The sequence below is a fragment of the Dermacentor albipictus genome, unplaced genomic scaffold (assembly GCF_038994185.2).
Source record: "Dermacentor albipictus isolate Rhodes 1998 colony unplaced genomic scaffold, USDA_Dalb.pri_finalv2 scaffold_14, whole genome shotgun sequence".
NCBI lineage: Eukaryota > Metazoa > Arthropoda > Arachnida > Ixodida > Ixodidae > Dermacentor > Dermacentor albipictus.
Window position 1 is genome coordinate 5580355 of NW_027225568.1, and position 14348 is coordinate 5594702.

Consider the following 14348-nt stretch of genomic DNA (forward strand, 5'->3'; position numbering starts at 1 on the left):
GTCTAAGCTGTATCTAAAATACCAGTTAAAGAGACGGGAAAATCACTGTTTTGTTCACTACTCTAAATGCACCCGTAATCTTGTAGTAGACTATTTGCAGAATCATCGTAAACGTTGTACAAGTTTCACGTAGGTAGAAAAGCATGCAACACAGTTCTCCGCTTCAGACGATGCAAGCGATGCACTTAAAATATCTACTATATGTGTGTACCAAATTCCGAAACTTCATGTTTCTCATCCTCGTCAAGTAAGTCAAAACATGGTCGAGAATTGTGCAATCTACCACAGGCACTCTAACAAATTTGGAGCAACTAAAAAAGAGAACGAACACCCTGTTTAATGCTTCATAGGCTGCGCTCTATACCCATTTTGTCCATGATTTATTACAACGTTCAGCGAATGTACCACGCTATGGGTTATATTTTCCCCAGGTAGAGTTCCACATTGTGCTTGAGTTTTTGCATGTATGCTGTTACTTAAAAGTGCAATATTTTCTACATCCTATCCTATGTAAGGTTTTTTGTTGCCTCGGAAGGTATATGCGAAGTTCCCGGCACTGCATTTTAACTACTGACGAGGAATCGAGATTTTGTTTGGCGCCTGCTTGGTTCCCCGTGTACAAGACAAGTGTTCGCTTCAGTTGGCGGTGTGTAACTTTCGGCGTTTTCCCTTTCCCTGAAACGATAATCAAGTTGCCATGTTTAGTTAAACCTTAATTCAGCATTCGTAATTGGCTTTTCTGACGTCATATTCTACCACGCCGTCACCGTTTCCAACCTTTTTCTTGGTGAGCATCGACTGTAGTATGAACCATCTACGGACATTACAGAACGGGGTAATGGTGCGGTCTTGCATTTTTAAAAACGTACAGGAACCCCAATAAGTTGAGAATTCTACCCCAATAATTGAATTCTACCCCAATAACTCCACATGTGTAACACGTTTCTGCACCCGCCCCTTGGATAGTATTACGTAATGACACCGCAGTATATGTAAATAATGGTAAATAATTTAGGCAATCCAACATATTAGTTGTTTAGCCTCTCCACGAGAGATTCTGGAAATGTTTTCAGGTTATCGCGTGGACGGTACAGTGCTTTACTTAGGCATTGATGTCAGCTCTGTGAGTCTCAACTTCCTTTTCCTCAATCGCAGCGCGACTTACAGTGGCAGCCATTTCAGAGGATGGCAGGTGGTCGTGACTGTTGAGTAGAAACCGAGTCGACGTTGAGCAATGGAGCTCGAAGTGGTCCAGAGAGGAAGCCCTAAGCAATTCGTGAGTGGAGTGGACAAACGTTTTATTCGTCAGTTTTGCGATAGACACGCTTCACGATATAGATATGATTACGAGTAGATAGACGACTGGCTCGACTGCAATACATGCAATCAGTAACGTGATTAGCTATGGCCCTAGACAAGGCTCGAGTAGGCTTTGTCTGTTACTGGCCCGTTGCTGAGGAAGCGCAAATAAAAATAAATCATAGTCATTATGTCCTGGTCACATTATGTCGGAAGTGTGCCGAGAAATTTAACTGTCGCGAAGAGTTCTAACGAAAGCCGTAGCTTTGGAAACATTACGATAATGAATGTAGCTTTAATTCTTGAATCATTAGACTTCACGCGTCGTCGTCAAATGCTTTGGCGCTCAACTTATTGGGGTTCCTGTACGTTTTTAAAAATGCAAGACCGCACCATTACCCCGTTCTGTAATGTCCGTAGATGGTTCATACTACAGTCGATGCTCACCAAGAAAAAGGTTGGAAACGGTGACGGCGTGGTAGAATATGACGTCCGAAAAGCCAATTACGAATGCTGAATTAAGGTTTAACTAAACATGGCAACTTGATTATCGTGTCAGGGAAAGGGTAAACGCCGAACGTTGCTTTGGATTATAATGCGATGAAAACTGAGAAATGAGTAGATTTATGTAGTATTCCTCGCAGGTTGCTTTTTCTAGTCCGTACGGCTCATGTTAATTGGTTGTGTAAATGTTGGGCATTCCCCATGCCTGGTCTTGAGGAGTACCAGAATTTTGTCATCGTCCTCGCTAGAATTGGTGTGTCGTTAGCGATGCTTGGAACTCCGACATTGTACTCTACTCCAAAAACTGTGCACATGAGGACCGGAAATATCCACCCGATCATAGCACCAAGCTTCAAAGGAAACCCATGCGGCTTTCTCAAAGAAAGTTTCACAGTTGTCGAAAACTTTTGCCTTGTTCTGTGGAAAGAATCGCAAATGGTATTTTATTTTCTTCTGCATAGCTTCAGATGCATAATCGAAAGCGAACTACCAGAAATTGACGCCCAGCGCTGCTGCAGTTGGCCAAGCAATGGCATCGACTTTTGTAAAGTTTTCACAGTGTCGTTGAGGAAATCGAAGACGTGCGCACAGCTACCTCATTTCGCTGCCACAAGCGCTGCGAGAAGGGAAAACGAAAAGAAAGGACCCCTAACTTCTCAAGACAAGAGGATATATATATATGCACCATCCTTCCTTTCCATCAAACAGTTGCGAGTAGCGCTTGTCCTTGTCTGTCTTCCTTGTGTTTGTGGTTTATTTGCGCTAAGCTACTACTTCAACTATGGACGACCAACTAGCCCAACTGTCAACTCTTCTTATGCCGGTATTTACTTTGTGCAAAGTAGAAACGTGCTTTGTCGCAGAGAATCCTTCTTGATTTGGTCAATAAATACATTGGTATTTACTGGCTGCGCCCCCCCACCCCCTCGCATTGAGCGAGAAAACTCGCGTGCGTGTCTATAGGAGGTCCCGATTCAGTGCCTGGTTATGGGACCTGCTTCTGTATGCAGAAAATTTTGTAATTCATTGTATCCCTAAATAAAGACACTTCTGACTTTGGCTCTGACAGCTGAGGCCAACAGCCTCGGTCAGAGGACTACGCGCATGCCGCTTGAATCGATAGGTGTCAGGCATGCTGCATATTCTTAATTATAAGAGCGTGTGATTCGTCACACCATTCGGTATTTGACAAGACGACGATGGAAAATGTCAACACCCGAGTGCTCAGGCGCCCTTATGACATCGCAGACTTATTCACGCTGGCATAAAAAAAGGTTGCCAAAACCACCTGCTTTCACAGAGCATATTGAGATACTGTCGACGCCGAAAGCATATGGACCGTGTAGTTGGAGAAAACATGCAGTTTCAGTGTGGTTTGTAATCGTACAGTCAATATCCGCCATTGCGTTGCGAGCATGTACCTCTCCGGTGCGTTGACATTTAACGGAATGGCTTGAACGCAGCGAAATCCACCGAATTTCGGGTAGATAGTCCCGTGGTTAACGGAAAGAGGTACAAATTACCCACCGTTAACCATTGCAAAACGCTAACAACGCACTTGCCTTTCCGCACTAGGGTACCTTGCAATGCATTCGCGTCATGAAACTAGATCAGCTCATCGGTACCGCTATCCTAGATCAGTTGATATTTGAGCACGCCTTATGAACGAAGCGTGTCTCGTCATTGTAGGAATTCCCTGTGCGGCTTCGGATGTCGTGGAATGTCAGCACAATATTCCGATTGGAGCCTTGAGAAGGTGAGCAACTAACCAGTCGTGTAAATGCTCGGTTCGCCAATACAAACCTCGAATTACATAAGCAGGTTCTATACCTTGTCTGCTATATGTAGAGGGTGGCAAGCTTGAATTCGCCTCTTCCTGTACACCACATTGAGAAAGGTTGAATGGGCGCCGGACACTGGCAAAAATGCAGCGAGCCAGTGGGGCTATACTAATCCAGGTAGAAACAAATCAGCAAGACCCACTAAGCTGGAAAACCCTCGGTTTGCAGATGACATTGTGCGGTCCAGCAACACTGGGGACAAATTAAAACAAGTGATTAAGGACCTTAACCGAGAGAGTGTAAAAGGGGGGTTGAAGATTAATGTGCTCAAGACAAAGATGATGATCAATAGCCTGGCAAGTGAACAAGAGTCCAGGATCACCAGTCAGCCTCTAGAGTCTGTGAAAAAATAAAAAATGGGTTGGAGCGCATACAGCAGACAGAAGCATAACGCAGAAAATTCAACCTTTTATACAAGCTGGAGCGGTAAATTATTTGTCTTTGTCGCAAAGAGTTCAGTCTGTACATGGAAAGCTGTATCCGCGAATTACTTGTTTGATCTTCTGGAAATATTGCAGTAGAATCACTTGGTCCTGCATACCGTCATTCCACCTTTTTTACATAGTCTTCATCCATGCACAAGATACGCCTACGATTTAATCGTGTGGCGAATCCACGGCTCAATAGAATCGGTTACGGGTGCTATAGAAACCTTCCTAAATTTCTATCTGACGCTTCTAGCATGAAGTTCTGCTCAGTCTTGTAAACGTGTTCCCTAATCTCAATCGTATGCCATGTTTTTGTAGACTTCTTGTGTTCCTGAGTTCCCTTGATTTCTGGTTGCGCTCAGTTATCTATGCGATGCCATACTAACGAGCCAAATTTCCCTCTCGTGCTCCTGTTGTGAAGCGTTGCTCAATGCTGAGAACATACCGCTCATCTCAACGTTGGCGTGTTCTTTTGCAGACTCAGCCTACGGAGGGGGACATCCGCTGTAGCGATCAGTCACGTGCGATGCCTTTAAGCGCTTTCTCGACGCACTCATCGTTGCTATCTCTGCTGTACGTTACCGTTAGCAAGTATACATATCTATATAAAGGATAACAATAGTCTTTCAGACGCTTTTTCCGTGTTTCTTTATGTTCTTCCGTTATATTCCTCTTGCAACCTAAATATGCGATAGTGCGCTAAACCGCTATATTTACCCCATGTGTTCATGGCACCAAACTCCGGTAATTACCGGAGGCAACTAAGCGATTGCAAAGGACGTACAACTCATCATTTTTTCACTATTGCATATGTTAAAGACATTTTCAAGAATGCCAGTCTGTTTAGAGTTTATGCAGCCTTGATTGTTTAGTTACTGTACACTGGGAGTGCCTAAAAATAAAATAGGGCACCAAGTTCATTTTAGTGCAGAAAGTGCGTTGTGGCAATGTGACCTGCCGAGCAGTTCACCCGGTTGTCGACCGGCATATAAATAAACTGTCGAGCTTTCCAACTGTTTCTGTCAGCAAGAAGCTCAGTTGGAAGTTTGACTGCTTGCGTAGACGGTGCGATGCGATGAATTATGGAGGCGCGATTGAAAAATATCCAGAAAAAAGATGTGTATTTATTTCTTATTATACATACATCTCTCCAATCCGGGCATTACAGTATAGGGGGAGGCGTATTTACATGATGGAAACACACGAAGTATGCAATATATACACGAATGAGCATTACAGAAAAGAAAAAGTGAGCAGTGTAGTCTGCAGAATTAGCATTGGAAAGCAAACGCAGAAACTATTGACCATGTTCGAGGCGATCCCCTTGGCGCTGCCACATTTGATCACGTGGTGAGGCGTCCCTGCTTGCTTCAGGTGCCCTCGTTGCCTCCGCGTTTACAGTGGGTGTTCATGACGCTGGGGCGGCTGAGCAAATTTCTGTTTCGGGAGATATTGTAGACGGTGAATGTGTGGAGGACACAGATCCTTGGCCATCGCTTCGGAGAACATGCAAAAATGCTTTCGGAGCTGATTGGACTATGTCCAAACGGCACGAGCAGCGTACATGGTCTCATTTTAAGAACGAGGCTAAATATGCATTCCAAACTATCCAAACTTTCCGCTCATGAATTGAACCACGATTAGTGCGTTCTGCGCTTAATTATTCGATAATATATTGAAGCGGCGCCTTGTCACATTTCTGACTCACTAAATTTCCTTGGTGCAGACACTATCAGAGTATTACTGCCTAATCGTTCGCGGGTGTGCTCGGTTCGAATAACTTTGTTCATGCTGCACGCAAAGCTTGAAACGTAGCCGTTTTGTACATTGTAATATCTGCAAGCAAAGACGTATTATCGCTTGCAACTCGCTTACTCTTGTGGACCGTCACGAAACATTCAGCTTCGACCGCACGTGCGCTATCGGTGTGGTCCGTCTTTTATTGCGCCGATGTGGTACGCAAATATTCAAGTATGCGCCCATTGGCTTATTGATACGACGTTGGCGACACGTATACGGACAGTTTCAACGACGGCCCGTGAACTTGGCTAGACAGATTCATTCTATTCCTTAATAGGCCATGCCGTCACTATTCTTGCAGCTAACTTCTGCACACAGGCTCATGATTAAATCTCACATGATTGGAGCAGAGTGAGTGCGTTCGCGAAAACTCAGTTTGCATTTCCTACAGCTGATCGCACACAAGCAAAGTGGAAGCGCTAATGGTTTCGTATGCGCACGCTGTCGCTGAGGCGACGTGCGGTGCGCCGCCGGAAGCGCCATTTTGTTTTTCTAGAACGAACTGTTCGGCGAAAAGGTTCAATACAATTCAATGACAGGTGAAGGCACGTAAATGGAATGTGAAACCTTTCATAGAGGTACACAACCAATGAATGTAGTAACACAATAACGGCACTGGTAAGCTGTTAAGCAAGGACGCAACATACAGTTATTATGGCATGTAGAAAAGGCATATAGGTGGGAAGTAGATGTGAACAGAATGAAAAAAAAAACGAAGAAATGAAGTCCAAAGAAATAATGTGAATTCCACAGTGTGATAGTGTGCGGAAGAAAGGATTGTCGGTATGTAGATGTGCGTGCAAGAATTAAATTTATCTTGAAGGCCTATTCGCTGCGTTTTGGCGAGGAAGTCGGTGGCTGCAGATATTTATATTTATCGAGGTCTGATGGATTCAGTAAAATATTGCTACGGTACGGTATTTGCGATCATGCAGACGCGAGCAGTGTGAAGACGACGACGACGATTAGAGGCTAGCGCGGGCTGTTGCCTCTTGGCCAAGTGTGGCCTATTTTCTTGTAAATATACTTGTATATAGCTTTTTTTCTGCGTCTTCCTACGTAACATATCTAGCGGAGGTGGACGTTCGCTGTACCTCGTACTGCTGGCGCACCGCTGACGACAAGCCCATTTGGTTTCGCTGCCATCGAAGCGGGCAATTTCTCGGCACTGTCGCAGTCGCTGGAGTTCACCGACCCCGTCTACTTATACCACCTACTTTCGCTCCCCAGGTGGCCCTTCTCGTCCCTATGCCGCACGCTCCTATAATGCCGCCGCTGATTCTCTTGCACCGAACCACCCCTATTCTCGTTCGTCTTCGCCCCAACGACGACAATCTCGCTCTCCCCAGCCCCGTCGCTCCTTTTCGCCGACTCCCTTCAGACGCCACTCCCAGCCGGAAAACTAGACGATGCAGCGCCTTGAGGTGACGCTGCATTGCTCCCTACGCCGCCAAATCCTCTACTGACGTTGCCCACTCATCTGAACCTTCTTGATGTGCAAGTCGACAGTGTTTCTGTGTGTGCTCTTATAGACACTGGGGCGCATTTGTCGGTAATGAGCGCTGACCTTCGTAACAGGCTCAAGAAAATAATCACGCCCGCCACGACGCCTGTTGTGCGTGTCGCCGATGGCGGAACAGCCCCCGTAATTGGTATGTGTACCGCCCGCGTCTCCTTCGCAGATCGCTCCACTATCGTGCTATTCAGTCATCGCTCACTGTCCCCACGACATCATCCTCGGCTTAGACTTCCTCTCCGCGCATTTTGCTCTCATCGATTGTTCCGCCACCACTCTCCGCTTTGATCTGCCTGTTCTGGATCCCGCTGAACCACACCTCAGTCACCTCAGTTCCGTCGACTTTTTTCGCTTGCCACCTTCGGCACTGCCTTACGTTGACTTAGTCTCATCGCCCCCAGTGCCCAACATTCACTACATCGCGGCTCCTATGCAAGACGTCCTACTTACACACGGTATCACAGTACCTCATACAGTTTTATTCATTACGGCGAATTGCGTCTGCCGGCGAGTGGTCAATTTTGGCTTGACGACACAAGTGCTTCCCCGCGGGATGCCTCTGGCCCAGCTTTGCTCATTCGAGGATAATTCAGTAGCACCTATTGAAGTAGACGACAATTCAACTGATCCTCTTCTGCCATCGCAGGCGGCAATTTGTACCATCGCCGACCTACAGAATATGATTGCGCCCGACATGCCGTCTGAGCCCGCCCGTGAGCTCCACCGCGTTCTGTTTTCCTATCCCGATATTTTTGACTTTAACGATCGCCCTTTGGCCCAAACTACTGCAGTTAAACATCGCTATAATACCTGTGATGCCCCTCCTATTCATCGCCGCCCGTAATGAGTTTCACCAGCTGATCGTCAGGTTATTCACGCAGAAGTTCGCAAAATGCTTGCCAAGAACATTATTGAACCGTCATGTAGTCCATGGGCGTCATCTGTTGTACTGGTCAAAAAGAAGGTTGGCTCATGGCACTTTTGCGTGTATTACCAGCACCTTAGCAGGGTTACAAAAAAGGACGTGTATCCTCTACCTCGGATTGATGACGACCTTGACTGCCTCCATGGTGCTCGCTATTTCTCCTCTATTGGCCTTCGTTCCGGCTACTGGCAGATAGCCATAGGCGATCTCGACCGCGAGAAGACTGCTTTTGTAACACCCGACGGTCTTTATCAATTCAAAGTGATGCCGTTCGGTCTATGTAACGCCCCAGCCACTTTTGAACGCATGGTGGACTCCCTTCTTCACGGCTTCAAGTAGTCGACGTGCCTGTGCTACTTGGACGGCGTTATTGTACTCTCCCCAACATTCCCTTCGCACCTCGAGCGCCTCTCAGCAGTCCTGGACGTTTTTCGCCGAGCCGGTCTGCAATTCAACGCATTGAAGTGCCAATTCGGCCGTCGCCAGATTACCGTGCTTGGGCATCTCGTTGACGCGAACGCAGTGCAACCGGACCCAGGCAAGATCCATGCTGTTACGCACTTCCCTGTTCCCAAGTATGTCAAGGATGTGCGCAGCTTCATCGGCCTTTGTGTGCACTTCCACCGTTTCGTGAAAAATTTCGCCGCCATAGCACGACGACTATCCGAGCTTTTGAAAAAACACGCCCCTTTACAGTGGGGTGATAACAAGGCCTCTGCATTCTCGCATCTAATCGACCTTCTCACTGCGCCTCCCATTATGGCCCATTTGGATCCTTCTGCGCCTACCGAAGTCTGTACTGATTCCAACGGTCATGGAATTGGCGCAGTACTGCCACAACGCCGGTGCGGCCACCACCCTGTTATCGCTTGCGCCAACAGGCTCCTCTCACCCGCGGAGCGCCACTATTCCATTACTGAGCGTGAGTGTCTTGCGCTAGTTTTGGCGGTTGCTAAATTCCGCCCATATTTATATGGCCGACCCTTTTTCGTTGTCACAGACCATCACGCGCTTTGCTGGTTATGCTCACTGATAGATCCTACAGGACGACTTGGTCGCTGGGCCTTACGCCTGCAAGAATATTCGTATACTGTCACCTATAAATCTGGCTGACTAACAAGGACGCTGACTGCCTGTCTCGCTACCCGGTAGATGAGCCTGACGACGCCGACAGTAGTAGCGCCAACGGAATTTTCTCTGTGTCTGCCTTCGCTAACATCGTCGATGAGCAGTACCGAGACCTATTACTGCGAGCACTCATGGAGAATCTGCGCTCTACACCTACCGACGCATCCGTTCAGCGATATGTCCTTCAGGGCGGTATTCTGTACAGAAGGAACTTCCTCCCTGACGGATCTGATCTTCTTCTTGTCGTGCCAAAACATCTATGACTGACCGTGCTCTTTGAGATGCTTGACGCACCCACTGAAGGACATCTTGGGGTAACCCGCACGTACGACCGCGTCCACTGCCGCTTCTATTGGCCAGGTCTCGCTCGCGCCATCCGACGATATGTTGCTGCCTGCGATCCCTGCCAGCGTCGCAAAACACCTCAGGTGCTACCTGCCGGTCATCTCCAGCCGCTCACCCTCCTTGTAAAACCGTTCTTTCGTATTGGATTAGACCTCCTCGGTCCCTTTCCCACGTCGTCCTCCGGGAACAAATGGGTAACCGTCACAATTGATTACACCACCCGATACGCGATCACGCGTGCCCTCCCTACCATTTGCGCCACTGACGTCACGGACTTTCTCTTGCGTGACATTATTTTGCTTCATGGTGCCCCGCGACATCTGCTTACTGAGCATGGTCGAAACTTCCTCTCGAAAGTTATCGCCGACATTGTGCGTTCCTGCTCCATTCAACACAAGCTGACTACCTCACATAATTCTCAAACCAATGGTCTGACAAAGCCGTTAAACCGTACTCTTAACGATATGCTGTCCAAGTACGTTTCCAAGGACCACCACAACTGGGACATTGCCCTTCCTTACGTCACATTTGCATACAATTCTTCCCGGCACGACACCGCCGGATTTCCTCCATTTTATCTTTTGTATGGTAGCGAACCTACCTTGCCCCTAGACACGGCACTTCCTCCTGCTGTGATCTGAAATAGCGAGTATGCGCGTGACGCCATCGCCCTCGCCGACCATGCACGCCAGCTTGCCGGTGCTCGACTGACGGCCTTATAAACCACTCATCAGTGTCAGTAAAACGCGCACCATCGTGAGCTACACTTTTCGCTTGGTGCGCTCGTGCTCCTGTGGCCGCCCTCTCATCACGTCGGACTTTCAGAGAAGCTCCTTTCGCGATACACGGGGCCCTACCGCGTGCTGCGCCACGTGACGCCTGTGACGTACGAAATCGCTCCTGTGGGTTCAACCTCGTCCTTTCCTCTGGCATCTAGTGATGTTCTGCATGGCAGTAGGCTCAAGGCCTACTATACACTGCTTCCGAGTCCGGCCTTTAGTCGCTCCTGAATGGCGATTTTGCCGCCAGGGGTAGTGCTACGGAACATTATTTGCGATCACGAAGTGGGGAGCAGTGTGAAGACGACGACTGCGATTAGAGGCTAGCGCGGGCTGTTGCCTCTTGGCCAAGTGTGGCGTATTTTCTTGTAAAAATACTTGTATATAGCTTTTCATCTGCGTTTTCCTACGTAACAATATTTTCAAAGAATGTGACAGCGACAGTTTTTCCCACGTGGACAGAGCTCATCCCAATTCAAGCGACATTTAATGTCAGTAATGCTGTTTGGAATACATCGCTTCTAATTACCAAACGTGCCGCGCGATTTCTTGTGGCTTCGATTCACTCGATGAGCATTTGTATATGGGGTTCCCCAACAGTACACGCCTATTCCAGAATAACGTGGGCTTTGGTAACGCCAGCTGCTTCACCGTAAGCGGTATATGTTTAAGATGCGGATCGAAAAGCGTAATAAAACGTAGTAGGGTACCTACTAATCGTTGAGTTTGACGTGGATATAGCACGCGCCGACGGCAAATGGATCGTATCTCTGCTGTTGGAACTGTTAGAACTTGACTGCTACGTGGACGTCAATGTGCCGACCACGCATCACCGGTCGTGTATAGCTTTTAGTCTTTGGCAAGGACGCGCCTAGCATAGCAGTACAACCGGTCGCAGTGTACCACAACGACAAAGCTCTGGTAACTTTGGTAACGAATTAACGTAAAGACGATAGAAAACCACCAACTTACGTGTCTGTCTCTATTCAATCAATATAACAGCAACCATACACATGAATATACTTATCAATATGGTCAACCGCATAGACCTTCGCTGGTTATCCTTCTTCACAGAGTGGCAGGGCGCGAAAATTTTTATTAGTTGCCGAATGCGTAAGTCACGTCGTCCACACGGTATTGTCAAATCAAAGTAAAACCGTGATAATTGTAATCCAATCAACACTAGACATAAGGTACTAGAGCACGACGCCTTCCTGAGAACCCTATAATTTTTATCTGAACCACAATCGATGCAAATGAAATTGTGATTAGACGTAGTATTTGTCAGCAGGTATCCTTTCGTGAAATGGAGCATCTGCGTCCTTTCGTGAGATAAAGCCCCAATGCGTTTCATAGCCACACAACTTCATCGGACAGTGCCACCGTCTTCCCATACCTTTTGGACTCGACAAAATTCGTTTTTCTTTGCTTTGTCATCTCCACAGACAAAATGCATTACTGCTTAGGCCACGAGGATATATAGAAATGTTTATAGGACCACAGTGCTATCCTTATATTCTTCAATATTTCATGGCCGCCTGTGCTTCGATGACCCTCGAGTGTGAAAAAAGATACAATGTCACATTTAACAAAGCTTGCTTTAAGATGCACAGTGTAATGGCAGACTTTTCAACGTTGTGAAAAGCAGGATGTGCAAGTTGTAAGAATTTTATGAAGACGATACCGTATTCGCAAGCTACTCGAAAGGTATTGATATTCGGTTCGATTTGCTTCTAGCACTGATGGTTTCGTGTTTGAATAAGTCTCAAACGATACTTATCGCACAACGCTACATCCGATTCTAAACCTTCCTTCGCAAACACTTCTGCTTTTGACAGGCTCCAGCAGCCTAATCGGACAGGCCTCACCAGCCGGCTACTACGGGCGAAGACATAGTGCCTTCTTGATTTTGGTGTGCGGGCCTATCGCCATTTTTTATGTACACGGTAAGAATCGCTTGGTTCTTATCTTTCGTATGTACGCAACGGTGTCTGCACTGGAACGGCTTGCGCAGTTATACGAAAATCTTGAGAGGAAGCTCCTTAGATCGCAGGAGAGTCCGATTTTTCCATTGAAATGCATGCGAGAAAAGTTTCTCTTGGCAATTCTGGTCTGGTAAATCTGGTCTGGTCTGGAAAGTCTGGTAATTTTACGAAGCAATTATTAGCCTCGAATTGCTCACAAAAATACCCAGTTGTGTTTAAGTTACGAAAGCATTGACACACGAAATTTACAAATTCCTAACTCCAGAGCAAAGAAAGACACCTCGTTCTGTAAACTGCATCTGTTAGGCAGCTAAAGCTGACAGAGCTGACATACGGATTCAAGCGTTACAACGTTTAGGAAGCTTTTACAGAGGAATTATAAGATAGAAGTAGGGTTCAAAGCGCAGTATAATGTCCATTTTTGCATTTCTGTTAGGTGTTGTTTAGATATCTGTGATATTATTTAATGTACACTTTAGCGCGTTTGGCGTCAATTGCTGCCTGGCTGCTGCTTGGTCGGTCGCTGTTTCAGTGGTCATAAGTCGGTCGGTATTTTGGCGGACATATTTTGAGACCCATATACAAAGATTATACGAAGGTTCTCACGACGTGCAGTGCGAAAACCATGTGTGCAGATCACGCATGTACACTGTGGCCCACTGTTAAAGGCAACACTCATATGGGTGCCTCTCGCTCTGCTAGCGCGCTAGCCGCAAGCACCTGCGGAAGCAATGATGGTGCACTGCACAGGTGTATCGACAGGAGTCAGAGCTAGCAACGACAAGTTACCTGCAATAAATGTAGGCGATTGTACTCTTGCGAGAGAGCAAAATCTTGACAATCTCTGCGCTCAATTGTTCCCTTTAACAGAGAACATCTCTGCAAACCCATTTCAGCTCATCAAGAAAAGAAATAGCGTTCAACATAAAACCAGAAGACATTATATGTCGGCTCACAGGCCGCTATCAAGTACACCTATCGGTTAATGGTGTGGCGAATTATATTTAACGGACTCCTACCCCAGTATTCCCGCCTGGCGAATTCTCCGGAATGGACATATCCAACTGTGAACGACTGCTACATAAAACATGAGAGTATAACGTTGGCTCACAGATATATATAGTCATATCATAAGGAGCCAACAAACACTGACGCCAAGGACAACGTAGAGGAAATTACTTGTGCTTAATAAATGAAATAAAGAAATGATAAAGTAATGGAAATTAAAGTGGATGAAGAAACAACTTGCCGCAGGTAGGAACCGAACCCACATCCTTCGCATTTCGCGTGCGATGCTCTACCAATTGAGCTACCGCGGCGTCGTTTTCCCTTCCACTTTCTTGGGTATTTATGTGTCCTGGTAGAACCCTGGGAGTGTTATAGCCAGCGCCATCACTCACAGACCTTGGCGGCGGACGTGGAACGTCTTTTTTGCCGCAGGCGTCACGAGAACGTGATCTTTTAGGGTGAAGGCAACTGGTCAATAAACCCACATATGCTATGTGAAGGCATCAATGTTGCCTGATTCGAGACCCTTCTTACATTCAGATTCTTACATTCTTACGTTCATTACATAACGAGGGTCTCGAATCTGGCAACATTGATGCCTTCAGGTAGCATATGTGGGTTTATTGACCAGTTGCCTTCACCCTAAAAGATCACGTTCTCGTGACGCCTGCGGCAATAAAGACGTTCCACGTCCGCCGCCAACGTCTGTGAGTGGTGGCGCTGGCTAACACTCCCAGGGTTCTACTAGGACACAAAAATACCCAAGAAAGTGGATGGGAAAACGACGCCG

General features: G+C 46.9%; 1 protein-coding gene across 1 annotated transcript in view; it reads left to right on the forward strand.

Annotated features, from left to right (window-relative positions):
• The window catches only part of LOC139051707 (uncharacterized), a 133879-nt gene that overhangs the window by 97517 nt on the left and 22014 nt on the right, over positions 1–14348 (forward strand). The window contains exon 12 of the mRNA XM_070528674.1: positions 12404–12511. Coding sequence (XP_070384775.1) covers positions 12404–12511 — 108 coding nt within the window. The remainder of the gene's footprint in view (positions 1–12403; positions 12512–14348) is intronic.